General features: G+C 32.2%; 2 protein-coding genes and 1 long non-coding RNA gene across 3 annotated transcripts; all 3 read left to right on the top strand.

Annotated features, from left to right (window-relative positions):
- The first annotated feature begins 2416 nt into the window (after window positions 1-2416).
- LOC114376680 lies at window positions 2417-5676 on the top strand. Its single transcript, XM_028334910.1, has 2 exons — window positions 2417-3754; window positions 4123-5676. Exons 1-2 carry the CDS (start codon window positions 2417-2419, stop codon window positions 5674-5676), a joined length of 2892 nt encoding a protein of 963 aa, XP_028190711.1.
- A 4765-nt stretch (window positions 5677-10441) lies between these two features.
- Window positions 10442-12331, top strand: LOC114371784. Its single transcript, XR_003658077.1, has 3 exons — window positions 10442-10610; window positions 10790-10793; window positions 12321-12331. It is a non-coding gene; the product is annotated as an uncharacterized LOC114371784 (long non-coding RNA).
- A 1495-nt stretch (window positions 12332-13826) lies between these two features.
- Window positions 13827-17225, top strand: LOC114396979 (U2 small nuclear ribonucleoprotein B'' 2-like). The gene is made up of 5 exons (XM_028359131.1): window positions 13827-13997; window positions 14783-14955; window positions 15388-15481; window positions 16410-16492; window positions 16737-17225. Exons 1-5 carry the CDS (start codon window positions 13925-13927, stop codon window positions 17010-17012), a joined length of 699 nt encoding a protein of 232 aa, XP_028214932.1. The 5' UTR covers window positions 13827-13924; the 3' UTR covers window positions 17013-17225.
- Window positions 17226-20655: the final 3430 nt, after the last annotated feature.

Genomic DNA, 20655 nt, shown 5'->3' with positions numbered 1-20655 from the left:
GGATAGTTTTGGAAAAGTTAGAGTAACATTTTTAATACCAATTGTTAATCATTGTTGTAAGAGTAATGGTCAAGGAATTTTTATAATAATTCTTATTAGATGAAGAAAGTAGTGAAAGCTTTTTGTTTTCAATAAAGTATAAGGATCTGTTTTGTGGTTAGGATATAACAGGATATCCTTATTAAAAAAATAAATGTAATTGTGAATTCCTTTGTTTAGATAAGATACCAGCAAATGAGAATAATATTAAGAAAATAATTAATGTTTTTTTGAACCAAGTCAATGACAGTTGCTTAACTAAAACATCTAGCTGGTGATTGGTGCCTGTTCTGGCCACAAATTAAAGTCAGGTGAATTAGCATTAAAAAAAACTCATTCATTGACTTGGTTCCCAATTTCCTATAATTAGCTTGGAGTAATGGAAATGTTATCAATGCCAACCTGACAGTTACATGGAGTTGCCAATCTCTTTATGTGACATTTTTTAAAAAGATTGAAAAATATGATTGTGTAACATGTATAACATCATTTAACCGATTCCCATTATGAGACTTCATTACTCACACCTCAATCTCCATATATATATATATATATATATATATATATATATATATATATATATATATATATGTACTAACTGTAAGTTAACTCCTACAATCATACCTAAATATGTAAGCTAGAGTCGTAGCTGATATTTATCAATTATTAGTAGTACACCTAAATTACTTCTATAAAAAAGAAACAGTGCACCTAAATTACTTTGTAATCAATCCTAAAATCATAGATAGAAGAATAGCATTAATTAGTACGAATATTGCTAACACAAATTGATACGAATTCAAAAACAGTCAATCAAATAACATCCAGGTAGAGAGCGGATAATAACTGTCTGCAATAAATTTTTAGAATTCTTAGATTTCGTGCAGTTTCGTAGGATAACTTTGCATACTAATTATCATTACCCTATGTATAATTGGTAATTATAATTCAACGATTATAATATAATCACTCGACACAAACACGTGACATCAGAATACAAGCCTCGTGAGTCTAAAAGCTTCACTGTATCGACTAATGAATACTAACCAATTGTCTAAAATCTGCTTCTTATGGAATCACTCATAATCGTCTGGCACAAATTTAATTCAGCATCTGTTACACAACAAATGTTTTTCTGCAGGTTATTTTTATCTCACGGTGCCTATGGATGGCACGTTGGGATTAGAATAGATTTCCCACAATAATAGATCGAACCTGAAATTTGTCAAAGATTGCCAAAAGTAACAACATTTAACAATTGTCAAAACCCTAAAAGCTTTCCATCATTAAGAATGGCGGTGATCAAAACCAAATATTCAAGAAGAAATTAAAATTCCAAATATAGAATCTCATGTAATATATGGCTAGACCTTTTTTTTTTTTTACAAATATTGATAGGGAAAAATACCCCAAATTATCGACTTTGAAAGATATCAATATTTTATTCAAGCTTTTTTCTCTAAAGATACATCGTTTTTTCATTGCTTGACGGCCGCAAAATGCATTTTTGATTTAGAAGAAAAGATGGGTTATAATGCATAAATATGGAGACGAATGGCACGTTTAATGTGTGCTTGATACATTTTAATGGTCTCGAAGGAAGTGTTGCTTGAGAAGGAGGAGTTAGGGATGAAGATATACAATATCCTTGGTCACGTGTTTGACTTTAGTTATTAGATTATATTAGAATCAACGGATGTGAATGAATGTAATTCTTTTAAAATTATCCTGATGTAATTTGATGTTTTATCTATATATATATATATATATATAATTTACAATTTACAATTGCTCAAATTATATCTCATATAATCTTAATATATTTTCCTCCCTTAATCATTGTTTTTAAATAATGAAAGAAAACGCATTTTGTTGGAAGTATGTGAACAATTTTCAAGGAATTCATTGGGAAGCTGAGGAAGTGGAATGACAAGATCTCCTGCAAAACTATAGAAAAGCAGAGCCACACCCATACAACATGTGCATGCGACATGTAAGGCACCAGTCGTAAATGCGTAACTTCTCTATCTTTTAGTGGAGCATTCAGTTTGGTATTTACTTTTGATGCTGATGCAAAGATTTTAAGAGTTTGATCTCTATCTATTAAGAGTAGAAATAGGTCAACTTTCAAAGTTGGGTAGAGCCCGCGGAAAAAAAAACATAACCTAGGTTCTTTCGGTCCTTGGGTGTTGTTCAGTGGTTTGGCCACCGACGGAGTGGGTTTTTGCTCTCTACAAACGCTGGGGTTCCTTCTTTGATCCTAAGAAGTTTTCACTGCCTCGGTCTCTAAAGTTTTTCCTTGTTTTTTCCAATCGCGTGCCCTATCACTTTTTCTCATCTTGGGCTATGAAATAGTTGCCAGTTTGAACTGCTCTTGATGGGGAAGAACAAGGGTCATCAATCGCACTCAGCTGCAAAGCAAATTATAGTGAAGGGTACTACCTCAGGTTCAGGTAAATCCCAAACATCTGCTACTTCTGGTCTGGCTGGTTGCTTGGATGTTGTCCAAGCAAATCAGAATGCTTATACTGCTTCACAGGATAATCTTGTAGGCAAGGTGCTCGTAAAAAAGGCAAGGACAAGTTCTGCAAAAACTGATGATGTCGCACACCAAGTGTTTGATAATTTGTCGGAATACAGTGCTGAATCTGAATCTGAATCTTCCCCCGAGGTTTCTTGCACCTTAGGGGACAATGATTCAACCACTGATGATGATTCATCTCACTCCTGTGGCTCTAAGTCATCACCGCAGCTAGACGACAATAAGGCTCTCACTCCTTGGGTTAATCTATTCAAAGATAACAGAAGTCCTTCCAAAGGTTTTGGAATGAAGTTCTCCCCTCCACCCTCTGATGATGAAGTGCTGTTGGAAGAAACGGATTTGCAACCCCTGGAAGAGGCTTGGGGACATAGCCTTATTGGCTATGTGGCTGGTCGATTCCCAGGAAAGAAAGCTCTGTTGGATTGTTGCAAAAAATGGGGAGTCAAGTTTTCATATTCAGCTCATGAAAGTGGTTGGTTGGTGTTTAAATTTGAGTCTGAGGACGATCTGAACCAAGTCCTCTCTGCAGGCCCTTACTTCATATTTCAAAGACCCCTACTGCTGAAGGTTATGCCAGCATTCTTTGACTTTGGCAATGAGGAGCTCAGCAAGATCCCTGTCTGGGTTAAACTCAGAAATCTACCTCTGGAGCTTTGGAATCCTCAAGCCTTAGGGAAAATCCTGTCCAAGATTGGTTCGCCCATTCGATCTGACCATCTTACTGCTTCTAAGGGGTCTATTTCTTTTGCTAGAGCTTTAGTTGAGGTTGATGCTTCTTTGGAGCTCATCGATGAAGTGCGATTTAGACTTCCTACAGGGAAGACTTTTGTGCAAAAGATTGAGTATGAAAATAGACCTTCTTTTTGCACTCACTGCAAGATGATTGGGCACCGCCTCACTAATTGTAAAACTATCACTGCAAATAAGCCTATTCTCATCACAGCCTGCCCCACCTTGGATCAGCCACAAGTGGGTGATTCAGCAATGCCCCCACATACCAATACAGCAGGCCCCTCTGATAATCCAAAGAATGTCCAGACTAATCTGTCTGTCCCTCCTCACAGAAAACATGTTCTGGTTGCAAATCATGTTCCTGTCCTTCAGAATTCTTCTGACCTCAAAGAAACAGGGAACACTGAGTTGGATGATCCTATAGAAGAGGGGTTTGTTCAGGTGAAAACAAAACACCAGAAAAAAGATAAAAAAGTATCACTCATAAAGATAACCCGTATTGAGGATATGCAAGCTGATGTCCAAAGAGGAAGAAATCATAAAGTTGTAACTAGGGTCGAGGAGGCTTCCTCCCGTCCGAATCCATGATCATTGCCTCTTGGAACATCAGAGGCTTTAATTTGCCTCTGAAGCATCATGTGATGCAGAGCTTCCTTCACTGCAAGGAAATTAACGTCATGGCTGTGTTGGAAACAAAGTTGAATAAGGCTTTAGTTGAGGAAATCATGAGAAGAAAGTTTGGTGACTGACACTTCACCCATAACTTCGCTTCTCATAATGCTGGCTGAATTCTTATCCTCTGGAAGCAGGATAAGATTCATCTTTCTGTTTTGGAGTCAAATGCTCAATTGATTCATTGTGCTATTGATTGTAAAACCACTGCCAAGCGCTTTCAGGTTTCATTCATCTATGGTCTTCACTCCATTATGGCAAGAAGATCTCTTTGGATAAATCTGAATAGTATCAATGCTAATATGAATTGCCCCTGGCTCCTCATTGGTGACTTCAACTCCATTCTATCTCCCACCGACCGTTTCAATGGAGCTGAACTCAATGCTTATGAGTTGCAAGATTTTGTTGATTGTTATTCTGACCTGGGGTTGGGGAGCATCAACACTCATGGCCCCTTGTACATGTGGACTAATGGCAGGGTGTGGAGAAAACTGGACAGAGCTTTATGTAACCAGGTCTGGTTCAATTCCTTTGGAAATTCTGCTTGTGAAGTTATGGAGTTTATTTCTATTTCAGACCATACTCCTCTAGTTGTCACCACTGAGTTGGTAGTGCCTAGAGGTAATTCTCCATTTAAATTCAACAATCTTATTGTGGATGATCCAAATTTCTTAAGAATTGTTGCAGATGGCTGGAAGCAAAATATTCATGGTTGTAGCATGTTCAAGGTCTATAAGAAATTGAAAGCTCTTAAAGCTCCCTTGAAGAATCTTTTTAAGCAGGAGTTCAGCAACATCTCCAATCGAGTAGAGCTAGCTGAGGCTGAATATAACAGTGTGCTTAATTTTATAAAGCAAAATCCTCAGGATTCTTCCCTTCTTGCTCTGGCAAACCGCACTAGAGGGCAAACCATTATGCTTAGAAAAGCGGAGTCTATGAAATTTGCTCAGCTCATCAAAAACAAATATCTCCTGCAGGCTGATAAATGCTCCAAATTCTTTCATGCTTTAATCAAGCGCAACAAACACAGACGGTTTATTGCTGCCATAAGGCTAGAGGATGGGCATAACACTTCCTCCCAAGATGAAATTGCCCATGCTTTTGTGAATCATTTTAGGAATTTTTTTAGTGCTCATGAGCTGACCCAAACTCCTTCCATTTCGATCTGCAATAGGGGTCCTAAGGTTCCCACCGATTGCTTTGCGGCCTTACTTTGTCCTACTTCTAAGCAAAAGGTTTGGAACATTATTTCTGTGATGGCTAATAATAAAGCTCCTGGGCCAGATGGTTTCAATGTTTTATTCTTCAAGAAGGCTTGGAATATCGTTGGTGATGATATCTTTGCAGCGGTTAATGAATTCTTTACAACTGGAAAAATTCTAAAGCAGCTCAACCATGCTATTATTGTGCTTATTCCTAAGCATGATCAGGCCTCCCAGGTTAACCATTTTAGACCCATATCTTGCTGTAATTTGTTATACAAGATTGTATCTAAAATTTTGGCCAACCGCATAGCCCCAGTGCTTGAGACTATTATTGGGGAAACTCAAACTGCTTTCATTAAGAACAGAAAGATGATGGACAACATCTTCCTAGTTCAAGAGATTTTGCGCAAATATGCCCGGAAAAGACCCTCTCCGAGATGCCTCCTGAAAATTGACTTGCATAAAGCTTATGATTTCATTTCCTGAGAATTCTTGGATTGGATGCTTAAGTCCATTGGCTTCCCAGCCCAGTTCTGTACTTGGATCATAGAATGTGTTTCTTCCACTTCCTTTAGTGTGGCAGTCAATGGATCCATTTATGATCACTTCAAAGGGCAGCGGGGTCTTAGACAAGGGGATTCTCTCTCCCCTTATTTGTTTGTGCTCTGTTTGGAGTACTTTTCCAGAGATATGAGCAGCCTCAAGGATGATGCCAATTTTAAATTTCATCCCAACTGTGCAAGTATTCAGCTATTTCATTTGGCTTTTGCAGATGATATTATGCTTCTATCTAGAGGAGATATCCCTTCTGTGTCAACTATGTTTGCCAAGCTTCAGCACTTCTGTAGGGTTTCAGGGCTTTCCATCAGCTCTGATAAATCTGCCATATACTCAGCCGGTATTAGGTCTCATGAGCTTTCTCATATTCAGCAGCTTACTGGATTTAGCTTGGGTGACTTCCCTTTTAGATACTTGGATGTTCCCCTTTTATCATCTAGATTAAATGTATGTCATTATGCTCCCTTGCTTTCCAAGATTACTGGCCTGATTCAGGGATGGAGCAAGAAGTCTTTATCTTATGCAGGTAAGTTAGAGTTGATCAGAGCAGTTATTCAAGGAATTGTGAATTTCTGGATGAGGATTTTTCCTTTGCCGCAATCTGTTCTGGACCGGATCAACGCTTCGTGCCGTAATTTTCTGTGGGGCAAAGCGGATATTGGCAAAAACAAGTCTTTGGTTGCTTGGTCGATAGTTTGTTCTCCGAAAAAAGAAGGGGGTTAGGCCTTTTTAATCTCAAGGACTGGAACCTTGCGCTTCTTTCCCGTATCCTGTGGGACTTTCATTGTAAGAAAGATTCTCTATGGGTTCGGTGGGTTCACCATTACTATTTCAGAGGGAGCGATGTGTGGAATTACAATACTTCTTCGTCAGATTCAGTTTTGATAAAGAAAATCATTCAAATAAGGGACTTTATTATCTCCAAAGAGCTAAGTACGGAAGAGGCCAAAAAGAGGATTCAATCTTAGAGCACCAATGAACAATTGCTTGTTGGCAAAGTCTATGAATACATTAGAGGTGTCAAGCCTACTGTTAGTTGGTGTTCTGTTATATGGAACCCAGCAATCCCCCCTAAGATGTCTTTCATTTTGTGGCTTGCAAATGTTCATTTGTTCTTTTCTTGCAGGAAATCTCTCCAAGTTTGGGCTCACATTCGTGATTTGGCTCCTTTCCGCAGGCGTTTCACTTCTTTACAGCGCATTACTGACTCTTTAATTAGGGGCAGATCCACATCAGGTGTTCAAGGAAAATTACGTTGTCTGGCTATAGCAATTACAGTCTACTGCATCTGGCTGTCTAGGAACAAGCTGATTTTTGAAGATTATCAATTTTCTGTAATAGAGATTATTAGCAAAATTAAGTTTCTTATGTATAGACAAGCGCACCTGTTGCATTTGTTTTAACATCTTGATATAGATCTTCTTGTATTAGAGAGACTTTTGTTTTTTTAACTGCGGGGCATGCCCCGTTTATTATTGTATCATTTTGAGTTTAATATAATTTACATTTTTTCCAAAAAAAAAAATAGGTCATATCACTAAACAAGAATCTATGGCCTAATAATATACATCAGACTCAAGTTAAGTTAAACTATTTTAAGAAATAAATCAAGCTTGGATTTTTATAAAAGTATATTTAGTTTAAAAAAAAGTGTCAGATTTTAAACGATTTTTTTGGTACAGTTACATTTTTTTGGTACGTAGATTTTAAACTATTTAAAAAGCTTTTTAAACATAACATATCCCCTATTTAAATAAACTAATATAGTTGTATTTTTATTAGTATTATAAAAAAATATCACATATCAAAACATATATTTATTTATTTTTAAAAATTATTAAGCATGTTAATCTAATAAAGAATTAAATATGTAAGCGTATTTTGAACGATAAATTTAATTAGAAGCCTTATTACAAAATTAACTTTTAAATAAATTATCATAAATGTTCTTTTTATCAACCCAAAAGCAAAAATATATTAAAAAAGATGTACCAGAGGTGCCCTAAGCCCAACCATATACAAAAGAGACCACATATGAGGCCTTTTTCTTCAGTGACAAAAAATACACCAAAAACCCATATACAAAAATTATCATAAATGTTGCTGTAAAAAAACAAAAAATTATGATGAATGTAATAAATTTATATCATATCAACATGTTATTAAAACTTAGTTTAATTTGATTGGCACGGAGACTTTTCCCATTGGTCTGAGTCTACTAACCCATGTAGTAAAAAGTTAAATCATCATATAAAAACTTCAATATAAGATAGACTTTTAAATAGATTAACTTATCTAACCAAGTTTTTAAATAGGTCAGTCAAGATAGACTTATATATGTTTTAAATTTTTTAACGAAGCTAAATTTATTTAAGCAAAACCTTTTTTGACATAATTAATTTCATCCCTATTGCGATAATATTATTATAAGAATATGCATATAAACTCAGTTATAAGTGCCCTTAGTCTCTTGACTTATGTTTGTGAGACATTACAAATGCGATGATTTCATACCACTAATTTTTTTTACTAAATAAATCAAATTCATTGGCAATTATTATTGGCAAATGATGACAAGAATGGAGAAAACATAACAATTATTGCGAACAAACGAGAATTAAATGTGCACATAATGGAGCAAATCATGGCTTTTCTAAGAAAAGAGAAGTACTATATGATTTTTTCTATTAACTCCATTAATGTTTAGGTGGGTGTATTTTCTAATGACCACTACAAGAAAAAAAACGTTATTACTAATTAAATATTTCTTACGAAAAAAATAATCTGTTGAAAATATTAAAATTATCAATGGAATATATTCCGTCGGAAAATATTAAATTTCCAACAGATATATGTTCCATGAAAAATATCTGTCTAACCATATTTTAAAAATATTAAATAAAGATTTTAAAATTATATAAAAAGTGTTTTTAAATTATATATTGGTCATGTATTCTCTTTCTGCAGCAGTTACATTTATGGCTTTTAAGAGACTTGGATAGAAAAATAAGGGGAGATAGCAAAGTCATTTTGTTGCCTGATATAGTTGAAATTTATGGTCACATACTCCCTCATTTGGCATCTTGATACATCTATCTTTGGAGCATTGTCTTCCCAATCTTTTCTTCAAATCTCAACTTTCAAGCAATGTAGTCATTCAAGTGAAGTCCTCCTTGCGAGTTATCCTCACCTCAAAAACACTTATAAAATGAATGTGGGGTGATATTTTTTGTGCAACAAAACCATGTTTGGAATTTTGATGTAAAGGGGATGAAGATGCTATTTTTTTGTCTAGAAGGTCGATATTTTTTTGTTGGAAAAGAACTTGTGTTAGTAGTTATATTTGGATTGTTTGTAAGGTTCAGAAGTTGTGACTTGTAAGGTACCTATGCAACTTGGTGCCTATTTTTCTGTGGCTTACAGAGGTTGCAAGATATATCTTCATAGTTTATGTTGAAAGATATGTTTCTCGTGTAGAAGCACAACATAGTTAGCATTTTTTAGTCTTTGGTACACTGAGTATTTCCAGTTTGATAGGAAAATTATGTTAAAATTCAGTTTGATGTCTTTTCTTCTTGGGGTGGCATTTGTGACAATCCCAAGCACTTTTTGGCTTAGAGTAGTGCCATGACAATCGAGATGGTCCGCATATGGTTTTGCTTTGTGCCAAAAAATTGCTTGAAAGTCCTTGCATATCTTGTCTTGGGGTTGCCTTTGAGTTCAAAGTTGAATGTATGCTTGGTAATGTTTGTGTAAAATGCATGATAGGCTATTCACGTGAGTTTTTTGCTGGTTCAGAGTCACTAAAAGCATTATAAGAACAAATAAAAAAATAGTGTTTGCCTTTTCAAATCATTAATTCTAATTCTGTCCTTTTTAAATCCTTTATCATTATTTTTTAATCCTTATGAAATCACATGTAAGAAATCCTTTTATATATTTCTTTTTATTGTATATATGTTGAAGTATCTAATGAATTTCTGATATTTCTTTCTTAAATCCTTAAGATTAGTTATACTTCTTACTTCTTTATATTGCATGATTTTGTAATGGAACAGGATGAGATAAAATATTTGACTTATTTTTATCTATTTTCAATTTTCAACAACTTTTTAAAAACTAAAAACCAAAATAAACTGAAACTGAAAACTTAACAAAAAATAATTTTGATTTTTAAAAATTTCTAAACTAAAAACAAAAGACCACCCTTAATATGACCTTAATATCCTGGTGTAGCTCTTGAAGAAAAGCTCCACACTAACTTTGGATGTCAGTTGTTGTTTACACCGACAGGTTTGCAGTTTTTGAGAAATTAGTATTTTAATTTATTATTTTACTATATGAAGCTGAATGTGTTGATTGATTTTTTTTTTCATTTAATCAATTTATTTTTGTTTTGGAATCTTTTTTTTCGTCAATGACTTATTAGAATTTTATTTTGATTAATTAATATTTTAGTCTGTTTGAAGTTTTATTAAGTTTATGAAAAAAATTTATAAACTGTAAATTTATGATATATGTTTTAGAGATTTATATAAGGCAAGACACGTGTGGATTACTGCAAAACACATGTAATATAATTTCTCGAAACTAAGCATTTTTAGATAAAAAAATTCTAATTATTTTAAACTTTTTTCTTTCTCTCTTATTCTCATGTTGATAGGTGAGATTATGTTTTTACTCACATGTATTTTATTGGTTGGATAATTGGTCACACTTTTTTTATGAAATGGACTGAATTTATATTAGTCCGCATACAACAAACTAATTCGATTAAATCTAACATACGTATTCAATCAAATAAATACATTATGTCAGAATTTAGAAATTCTATGTTGAAAATCTTTCTTGTTTTCTTATTTGTGATTTTTTTTTATTGTAGTTGCTTGAAATTTTATATTCTAAATATGTTAACTATATTTGTGGTTGTGGTTATGATATTTATATTTCATGCTTTGTTCATTTAGAAAGTCAAACATTACATGTATATGTTTTTTTTCCACCTAAAACATGATCAAAATTGTTGATACTAATAATAAAGATTAGTTTAAGATTATGTATGTGATTCATGAATATTCGTATTTTTTTAAATATACAGAACATAAATTATATTCTTTCGAATTATCGTTAGACATACGATAGATGTTTAGTGGTAAAAGCGATTTGAAAGAGTCTTTTTGTCGAGGGGGTTAAAGAGTTTGTAAGCAAAGTTAGTTAGCAAAATTGTTATCACAATGATTTATTTGACTATATATGATGAGGTCTTTTAACCTATTTTTATTTGGAATTAATAAATTACATAACCTTTTATTAAATTGAAATTGTTTTACCAAAAAAAAAATGAGATTGTTTAATTTTGTCATGTCAACACAAAAATTATTTGACGATTTCCAATGTCATGTAGCATTTAATTAGTCTCATGTGCATACCATGTGAGACATTTTTTAAAAGAAAAACAGTTAAAGAATTAAGCATAAAATAAATTAAACATAAAGTGCTTTAACAACTTTTTCAAGAGAACTTGATCGACCTACCTACAAACCCTAGTAGAGCCCTTGTGATATGCATGAAAATAAAGACTCTTTGGGATGTGAATTGTGATTCATAAGTTGTACTTGTCTCGTCAGGGAAATACTGAGTATATGGTGCATGATGGAGGGAGATCCAAGGCTTCCTTCTCAAGCCTCCTTGGAATGTTTGAGACTTTGTCCATAACACAGTCCCATAAACTACGAGTGAGTGTTTGGATGAAGGGGGAAGACTAGGGTGGTCAAGGAATGAAATTTGTGTTTGATGGACAAATTTTTCCTAACCTTTAGATTTATTAATATATTATTAGACGGCTGAATTTATGACATGAAAACCTATTGAAACGGTTAAATAGTTTTATAATAGGCAGTTGTTTGTTTACCGGTTTGTCCTTATGTGATTTTAAATTAAAATTTCTTTATCATATTATATATCTCCTTCATCTGTTCATGGATCCTTTTTCTCTTTCTTCGTCACTGTTCTTCGTCGTACGTTATTGCTAAATACGATGTTCAACGGTGGCACATAGAAAGATGTAATTAGCACATAGAAGACCCAAAGAACATGCTTCTACTATCCACGACTTTCCACCAACACTGAAACTCACCCTTTCAAATCTTGGGTGCCACTAATTCAGAATGATTCTATTTCAAAGAGAACAAAACAGTCATCAAGTAAAATGAAGGACGATAATATATTTTCAATTGGTTAATGGCAAAACAGTCATTCTCTATTCAATTATTAAAATATTCAGCATACTAAATAATTATTAATGCCGAAAAAACTTACGACAACAGGTAAATTTTCTTTGTGCATTATACACAAGGAAAAAAACTTCTCCACCGGAGCCTGCACCTTGGATGAAAAGTGACTTAAGCAAAGTTTAAAATAAGCTAAACATAATTTAAAATAAATTAAGATCTACAATAAATAAATATAATTTAAAATAACTAAAAGCAGTGAGATCTATTTAATTTGATATAGTTTTTGTTTTGTCATTGTAAGTAATGGTACTCATCTTATATGTCCTAAATTTTTTAGAGCTTGTTTATATAACAATTACTTACGTTGAATGTAACTAATTTTCATTCTAGTGGGAAAATGGAAAAATTCCATTGAACTTGGTTTTAATGGAAAATCAAACACACACTTACTCCCACGGTCCTCCAACTGGCGTTGATTCGTGTAGGCAATTGCAAGATGACAGTACTCAAAATGGGGAAGTTTTTGAACTCGTTTTTTTTTATATTATAATATTATATATATATATATATATATATATATATATATATATATGGTATTTTAGGATGAGTTGAGACTCGAAAGGAATATTAATTGAATAAACTTCATTTAAGCTTCAAAAAACCACCCTTACCATCATCGAGAAAAAGAAAAACCTTCCCGTTACTAAATTCAAATCTCTTTCTTTTCAAATATCTTACATATTTTTTTAAAAAATGGTAAGTTTCTTTCACTTTCTTTTTTCTCTTTTGAACAACACGCCAAACCTTTCCCTACTCTTTCTCATCTCATTTTCATTTTTTTTTAATTCTTATCATAGGTTATGGTTTGGTTGTTGAAAAGCACTCTTTTGAAGCTTTGGTCAAGTTGCTCAAGAGTAAGGAATGCTTCACCCTTCTAGAAAAAAAAATCATTGCGATTTTGTTCTAAAAACTAGCTTTTGAAAAGGATATTTTTGTAAAGAAATACAAAAAAAGGAGGTGCTAAGAGAAGAAAAAAAGGGATTTGTTAAAAGCATCCCCGCAATCCATTTGCCATAGAGGGGAGAACATATTTTTTTATAATGCTAACATTGTCCTTGTGTATAGTCTATACAGATTTATAATTCATATAAGTTTATATGGATTGGTTGTGACTTTTACGTCATTAGCACAACGTTCTAACAAACTGAACTAATAAGTCAATTATGTTAAAAAATAATTAATGTCACAATATATAATACTAAAATTTCTAATGTATATTTAATACACATATAAGTTTACATAAAAAATTTTGTAATAATTAATTTTGATCTAATAATGTATTTTTTTACATATATAAATTTTAAATAAAAATCATAGGTTTAATAAAAATTTGTATATGTAAAAAAATACATTAGATCAAAATTAATTGTTACAAAATTTATTATGTAAACTTATATGTGTATTAAATATACATTAGAAATTTTAGTATTATATATTGTGACATTAATTATTTTTTAACATAATTGACTTATTAGTTAAGTTAGTTAGAGCGTTGTGCTAATAATGCAAAAGTCACAAATTTGATACTTACATGAGTCATTAATTTTAAATTATTTCATAAAACATATTTTTAACAATTCTTAATCCTTATAGGCCCGTATGGATCCATATGAATTAACAATTTGTATAGCTATACGTAAGGGTGTTTTTGGTTTTCCCCTCTTACTGCTGGGTGTATGAGGAAATCTTTTGGGTGCAGAAAGAAAATCCTGAGGTGAGATGGATCAGGCCCACGTTGTGAAAATTGAATTTCCATTAAAAAGCCCCAAAACACCACAACGATTTCTCTAACATTCCACACTGCTACTACTTGGCTAGGGCACAACCACCGCTAACACTCTGTTCATTCTTCTCCGTCAGTAGCAGAGAGAAAGAGAGAGAGAATGCTCTCAGGGGATATACCTCCCAATCAGACCATTTACATCAAGAATCTCAATGAGAAGGTCAAGAAAGATGGTAACTTCCGATAACATCCATGTCCTCATTTTATTTATTTATTTATTTATTTTTCATATGCACCCGTTTTCTGGATTCACTGTAATTTGTGAACTTTGCTAGGTTGCAATTCTTCCTGTAAGATTTTAAGTGAATTTGTGATATAATAATTTGGGGGCAGGAAACTAGTGCCTGAAGTTTTTTTCTGCTGAATTAGGGTAGCAGTGGATTTGGCTTAGAAGCTGTGATTATTGTATCTTTTCTGCTGAAATTTTATTGATTGTTGTGAAGGGAAATTTCATGGAGTGGGCGTGATTCGATTGGATAACATGGAACTTAAATAACCGAGATATATGTAGTGACATTTTTTATTTATTTATTCTTGTCCATGATTTTGCATCTCAGATGTTGTAATTGGATCTTTTGCAGATTTTGTTGATGTTAGTTTAGGGTTTTAGAAAATAATTTAAATTTGCTTGACCTTATGACAATTTAAAATTATTTGTATGTTATTTTGCTGATACTTGGGGTTTTAGAAAAATAAATTGATTTTGCTGGTGATCATATGACAGTTTATACTTATTTGGATATGTTCTTTTGCTTATTTTGTTGATGACTTTAGGGTTTTAGAAAAATAATTTTATTTTGATTTTGATCATGTGACAATTTAAAATTAATTGGAGATGTTTCTTTTGCTGATTTTGTTTATATGAATTTAGGATTTTAGATAAATAAATTGGTTTTGATGTTGACCCGATGACAGAATTTAACATTATTTTTATTCTGTTTTCTTTTCAATGTGGCAGAATTGAAGAGATCTCTGTATTGCTTATTCTCTCAATATGGAAGAATTTTGGATGTTATTGCTCTAAAGACACCCAAGCTTCGGGGACAGGCATGGGTTTGTTTCAGTGAAGTCACTGCTGCAAGCAATGCAGTGCGACAAATGCAAAACTTCCCTTTCTATGACAAACCTATGGTAATCAACTTATAGTGGTGTTTATAATTTCGTTACAGTTCTGTTCATAAATCTATTATATCTTATACCAAACTTTTTGGAACCATTTCTAGTAGCCTTTGCAGGTTATCTTACTGTTTTCCCCCCTTTTATCTTGAATGTTGTAGTTTCGCTTACTTGGCTATTAAGGATTTGTGTTCGTACCGAAATATGTCTGCTTGTGAGAGTTATCATTTAAATATTTTGTTTAAATTTTCTTTGATCTAAATGTCTATTGCCCTGTTGGAAGTATTTTCATTATCAAGAATGACACTGAAAGATATTAACAATGTGCTGTGCTCTTTATTTTTTTTCCCCATTTCCTATGAAGCTGCTTAGTATTTTGATTTTGGTTAATCTATGACTCTCAATAACATGCGTCTAAAGGCTCTTTGTGTGAATACTTTGATGCAGAGAATTCATTATGCAAAAACAAAGTCAGACTGTATTGCAAAAGAAGAGGGTAGTTTTGTTCCAAGGGAAAAGAAGAAGAAACAAGAGGAGAAAGGTGAGAACAATTGTCATTTATGGTTTCCTAGTCTTCCTCATTTTTGAATTTTGGAACTCTTGCATACTTTATGTACAATATCTGTCCCTCTAAGTAGGTTTGATACGGCCAAACAATCATATATAATGAGATTGTAACATTGGAAAACTAGCCATTAGAAGTTAGAAGTTAATAGAGGCATCAACAATTATGAAGAAAAAATAATTAATTTTATTTAATTCTGTCATAACATGGCATTTTTCTCTCTATTGAGAATTTAAAACTGATAACTGAAAAAAACTGAAAATATGTTAAATAGTTGAAACTTGAAAATATGCAGGTTATTATACTATGGTTTGAACTTTGAACCCACTAGTCCTTTGTTGGTGTCATTTGTGAATGCAACTGATGTACGTTTTGAGGCATATTTGTTTCCCTTGTCTGGGAATTTTAGCAAACCTACTACATCCTCCGATTTCTTAGGCCTAAAGATAATATGATTGCAAGTTACTGTTGTAAGGTTGTTTAAAGGGAAGCTTGTAGTGGGTTATATCATGTTTGTAATACCAAATTCTTTATTTGACCATATGCAAGAATTTCCTGCTGCTGCTGCGTATGCAATGATAAAGACTTTAAATTTCCTACTACTATGTGTGTGAAAGATTAGTAAATTAACCCACCCATCAACCCTTCCAAATGGGAAAAAAAGAGCATCACCCTTTCACTGTTGCATGTGCACATGGGCAGCGAACCAAAAGGATAAAGCCATCTAGCTTTTCAGAGTAAATAAATCTGCATTTCCATTTAACGTCCCAGTTAAACATCTTAAGAGAAAAATATCAAAACTCCATCATTTGGACGTTGTTTTTTAAGTTCCGTCTTTCTAACCTTGTTGATTTGGTAGTAATTTCTTATTGTTTAATTTTGACTGACAAACTTGCCTGTTCAGCTGAAAGAAAGCGGCGTGTTGAGGAAGCACAGCAATCTGGTGTGGCTAATGGAACACATAGTGCAAGTAATGGTGGTCCAACTGTAAGTTTTCTTTAATCATTGATAGTGCCTGATTTCCTCCCTTCTCTAACAAAATTGTCGTAGTTTTTTGTAATATCTCAGTCTCGTTAGCATGATTGTAACTAGCACATAAATGAACTATGATTATTCTTGTAGTATTTTGTTTTTGTTTAACTGTAGGTCAGTGGATATGATGGTAATGATTAATGCACTTATCTATTCTGATATTAATTGCACTAACATAGAATATGTACTATATCTGCAGGCATCATTCCGTCAAGGACCCGGTGCTCAAGAAGCAGCTGCTCCTAACAATATTTTGTTCATAGAGAATCTGCCTCATGAAACTACTGGTAGGATGCTTGAAATGCTCTTTGAACAATACCCAGGTTTTAAGGAAGTGCGCTTGATTGAAGCAAAGCCAGGGATCGCATTTGTTGATTTTGAAGATGAGGTGCAATCATCCATGGCCATGCAGGCTCTTCATGGCTTCAAAATCACCCCCCAGAATCCCATGATTATAACCTTTGCTAAGAAGTAGCTAATTGGTTTTCAGCCGTCTGTATTTTTGTAGATCATTGAAAAACTAATTGCAAACGTTGTTAAGTTTACAGGAAGTTAGAAACCAGCAAGGCGGAGTCAGAATTCAACCACATTTGTGGAAAAGATGAGATAGTGCTGTTATAATGTTTATTAATTGTATGTTATGTTATCAAATAGAGTTTGTAAACTTAGTAGAGTTTCATAAACTCAACTCGTAAGAGTTCACTTTATATAAAAATAATTATAAAATATCTATAAATAATATATTAATTAAACATTTTAACAATATAATAAGATAAAATAGTAAATAATAAATTTCATAATACTTAAATAATCAAGTTTAGTAAAACATTATTATTATATAACAACTTAAAGATGTTATAGTAGTAGTAGATCATTTTCATCGAGAGTTTGATGTTATTAGGGGTTTGATGTTATTAGAGAATAGGAGTTTGGTGTTATTAAAGGTGATAATTTTTTTATTCGATACATTAAATGAAGATATGTTGAACACTAAACAACTTAAAATGATTTATCTTTTAATCTAATTTTGTTAACTTGTTAACTCTGTGATAAACTTGAAAATCTACTGAGTTTGCTTAGAATTTATTCAGAATCTATTAAAAAGAGAGTTTACACATGAGTCAATTTGCAGATGGTAAGTGAATTCGTAAACTCGTAAGAGTTGATGAGTTAATTCAAAAATTTAATAATCATGATTGTTTAGTTATTAATAAAACATGTTCTTTGGAATTATGTAAGCTAGGTTTTTGTGCTATAGTTTTTTGTTAGTGATAAGAAAGGATATAAAAAATTAGAGATGTATACACAAGCTTTGGAAACTCTTAACTTTTGTTTTAAGTAGAAGACAAAATATATGAAATTTAAGTTCGGTACAAGGTGCGTCATTATACAAAACCACGGAGAAATAGAGTGATGTAAATCATAGGATTCAAGGAGGATGAATGATTTGGAAGTGTTTCAAGTGTCATTTGTGACAAGAAAATTTATACCATGATTTTTTGCCATTCATATATCATAGACATGGATATGATAAAATTGTCATTCCTTGCCCACTTTTTTAAACTATTTTTTGTATTAAGGAAATTTTTTATACAGAAACATGTTTTTATTGTTGATTTTGTATGTGAAAATGAGTTTTCATTTTATATTTTATATGTATTCTTTGAATTATGATAGAAATACGTTTTTGTCGTGACTTTTGTATGTACTATGATAAAAATGTATTCCCATTGTTGTATAGGAAATATGTACAAAATTGACAAGGAAAATATATTTCCATTTTAAATTTTCTTTATTCCTTCAATTCTGCGAAACGCTTCTATAGCATTCATATGCTTGCGAGGCAAGCCAATGAGGATGTCGAAGGTATTGTATCCAAATTCCAAGCTGTGCCATGTGGGTGTGTTGACCCAATGAGCTTGGCGCTGAGCATGTGGGTGTCAACCCAATGAGCAAGTGAAGGGATAACCAAGTTGTCATCTGAGTCTTATTTGGAGGGGTTGGGGTAACGTAGAATTTGAACCACGACGGGATGTTGGGAATTCCTGATATAATTTTAACATTTTTAGGAATTAGATTTTGAAAGTATAAATTTTTTTCATACTTGATGAAATTATATTTTGAAACTAAGCAAAAAATTTGTACTTTTAGAATCTAATTTTCCTGACAATGAAATAAAGCACATGTACAGGATACAAGAAGGTTTAGCTCAGTTTTTTGAATAATATGAGTGAGTTGTTGTAAATCCTGATACTCAGGTTCGATTCCTTGCCAATAATTAAAAATAAAAATTAACTGTGCAAGGTGTTATTAAAATAAAACAAAATGATAAAGAAAGTAATAAATTTGGTTTGAGAAAACGAAGTTGCAAAAAGCAATCCCCCTGAAACATTGATGGGTGATGCAAGTGATATTAATTTGGTGTGATCCAAAATCCATAGATCTCAAAAAACATGACCACAAAAGTAATTCATTTAATTGTATTGGCAGAATGAAAAAGGTATAATCGGATTATAAAGCTTATTGAACTAGTGACTAACAACCAACAAACTAACTAATCACCATATCCAGTTTAAGCAAGAATCTTACACACAAATCTTCTCAAAATACAAATAAGGGTTAAATATGATTTTGTTCAATCAAATATTAATCTATATTGATTGTAGTTCTCCAAAGAGAATTTCATTGTATTTGGTCCTTAAAATTTTTAAAATTCCCCGTTCTTTATTTAACTTCATTAATATTTTCTATTAAATACAAGCTACATCCACCTATTGTAGATAATATGGTTGAAACACACAATGTTATGGTCAATGCATCTGTTGATTCATATGTTTGTTTTATAAATCAAGTTCTACCAACAACGGAGGTATATAATATATGAGTTTAATTGTATGTATTTGTTTGGAAATAATAGGATTGTGATTAATTTTTCTATATTCTTGCAAAATATAGTGAATGTTAATGCTGAAAATGAAAATAGTAATGTTTGGACAACTACTGTTATAAGCTTTTAACAGAAAAAAAATAACAGTTAAATGAAGGACTTAAAAGAAGGATTTTAAAAATTCAAGTACCTAACCTAATGAAATTATTTTTGAAGGACTAAAATCAATATGGATCAAAATATTTAAAGATCAAAATCATATTTAATCCTACAAATAAAAATGAGTTGTCTTAATGGAAATTTTTTTTATTTAGGGAAACAAAGAAACTCACTCAAGACCATTCATTTTAAGCAAAATGAATTAGTTTGAATAAGTTTAATGATAAATGTTTATAATGAAAAAAAAAGAATTTTTTGTTGCATAAATTAAAATCAACTTATATATTAAAATCATAAATTAAAAAAATTGTTCTAACTAAAATTTAATTGTAAACTAAAAAATAATCCAAAGCAGTTTTATGTTGTGTTTGATATAGAAAAGAGAAATATAGTTGGAAAAAATTAAAATAAAAGGAAGAATAGAAAAATGTGAGAAATAAAATGATAAGTAAAATTGTTTGATGTAAGAGAAATAGACAAAGGATGAGAAAAAATAGAGTAATGAGTAGAAATAGATTAAAAAAATAATACATGGAGTTCCATCATTTTTAAAATTTATTTCCACCTTATTTCTCCTCTACCAAACTCCCAAATTATTTTCAACTTCTCTATATTATTTCGATCTGTTGAACCAAAAACAGCCTTAGACTTCTCCGTAATTAAATCAAGAAAGTAGCACCAAGTTTTAAATGATTAAATCAGAAAAAGTTTTGACAGGTATAAAAAGTGAAAGTATAAAACAACTTATTTGCTTTTCGCGTGTTAATATTGTATCATACTAGCATTGTTTCAAAAACTTTTCGGCGGGGTTTGGTAGATATCGGAGAAGAGAAGTTACAAATTTTAAGAAATTTCTCTGATTTTGGAGCTGTGAAGTGCAACGAAATATTTGAATATTTGTGTTGTGTCGATTTTACTGTACAATATTTCTTCCTAAACCCGACGAGAAAGAAGAAGAATTATGTACTGAATAAACAAAGTTATCATATTATCCTTTTCACGATCATGGGTGTCGTTCCTGTGCACACAGAAGAATATTCATTTATTTTCATTATATTCTTTTTTTATTTTT

Source organism: Glycine soja, chromosome 2 (genome assembly GCF_004193775.1).
Source record: "Glycine soja cultivar W05 chromosome 2, ASM419377v2, whole genome shotgun sequence".
Classification (NCBI taxonomy): Eukaryota; Viridiplantae; Streptophyta; class Magnoliopsida; order Fabales; family Fabaceae; genus Glycine; species Glycine soja.
The sequence above is the reverse complement of the archived record's forward strand: the minus strand, read 5'-3'. Positions and strand labels throughout refer to the sequence as shown.

Bases quoted from the DNA above. Each gene is read 5' to 3' on its own strand.
- LOC114376680 (XM_028334910.1), top strand. From the start codon at position 2,417: ATGGGGAAGAACAAGGGTCATCAATCGCACTCAGCTGCAAAGCAAATT. The intron at 3,755-4,122 runs GTGAAAACAAAA...CTCTGGAAGCAG, and splicing joins TAGAAGAGGGGTTTGTTCAG to GATAAGATTCATCTTTCTGT.
- LOC114396979 (XM_028359131.1), top strand. From the start codon at position 13,925: ATGCTCTCAGGGGATATACCTCCCAATCAGACCATTTACATCAAGAAT. The intron at 14,956-15,387 runs GTAATCAACTTA...ACTTTGATGCAG, and splicing joins CTTTCTATGACAAACCTATG to AGAATTCATTATGCAAAAAC. The intron at 16,493-16,736 runs GTAAGTTTTCTT...CTATATCTGCAG, and splicing joins CAAGTAATGGTGGTCCAACT to GCATCATTCCGTCAAGGACC.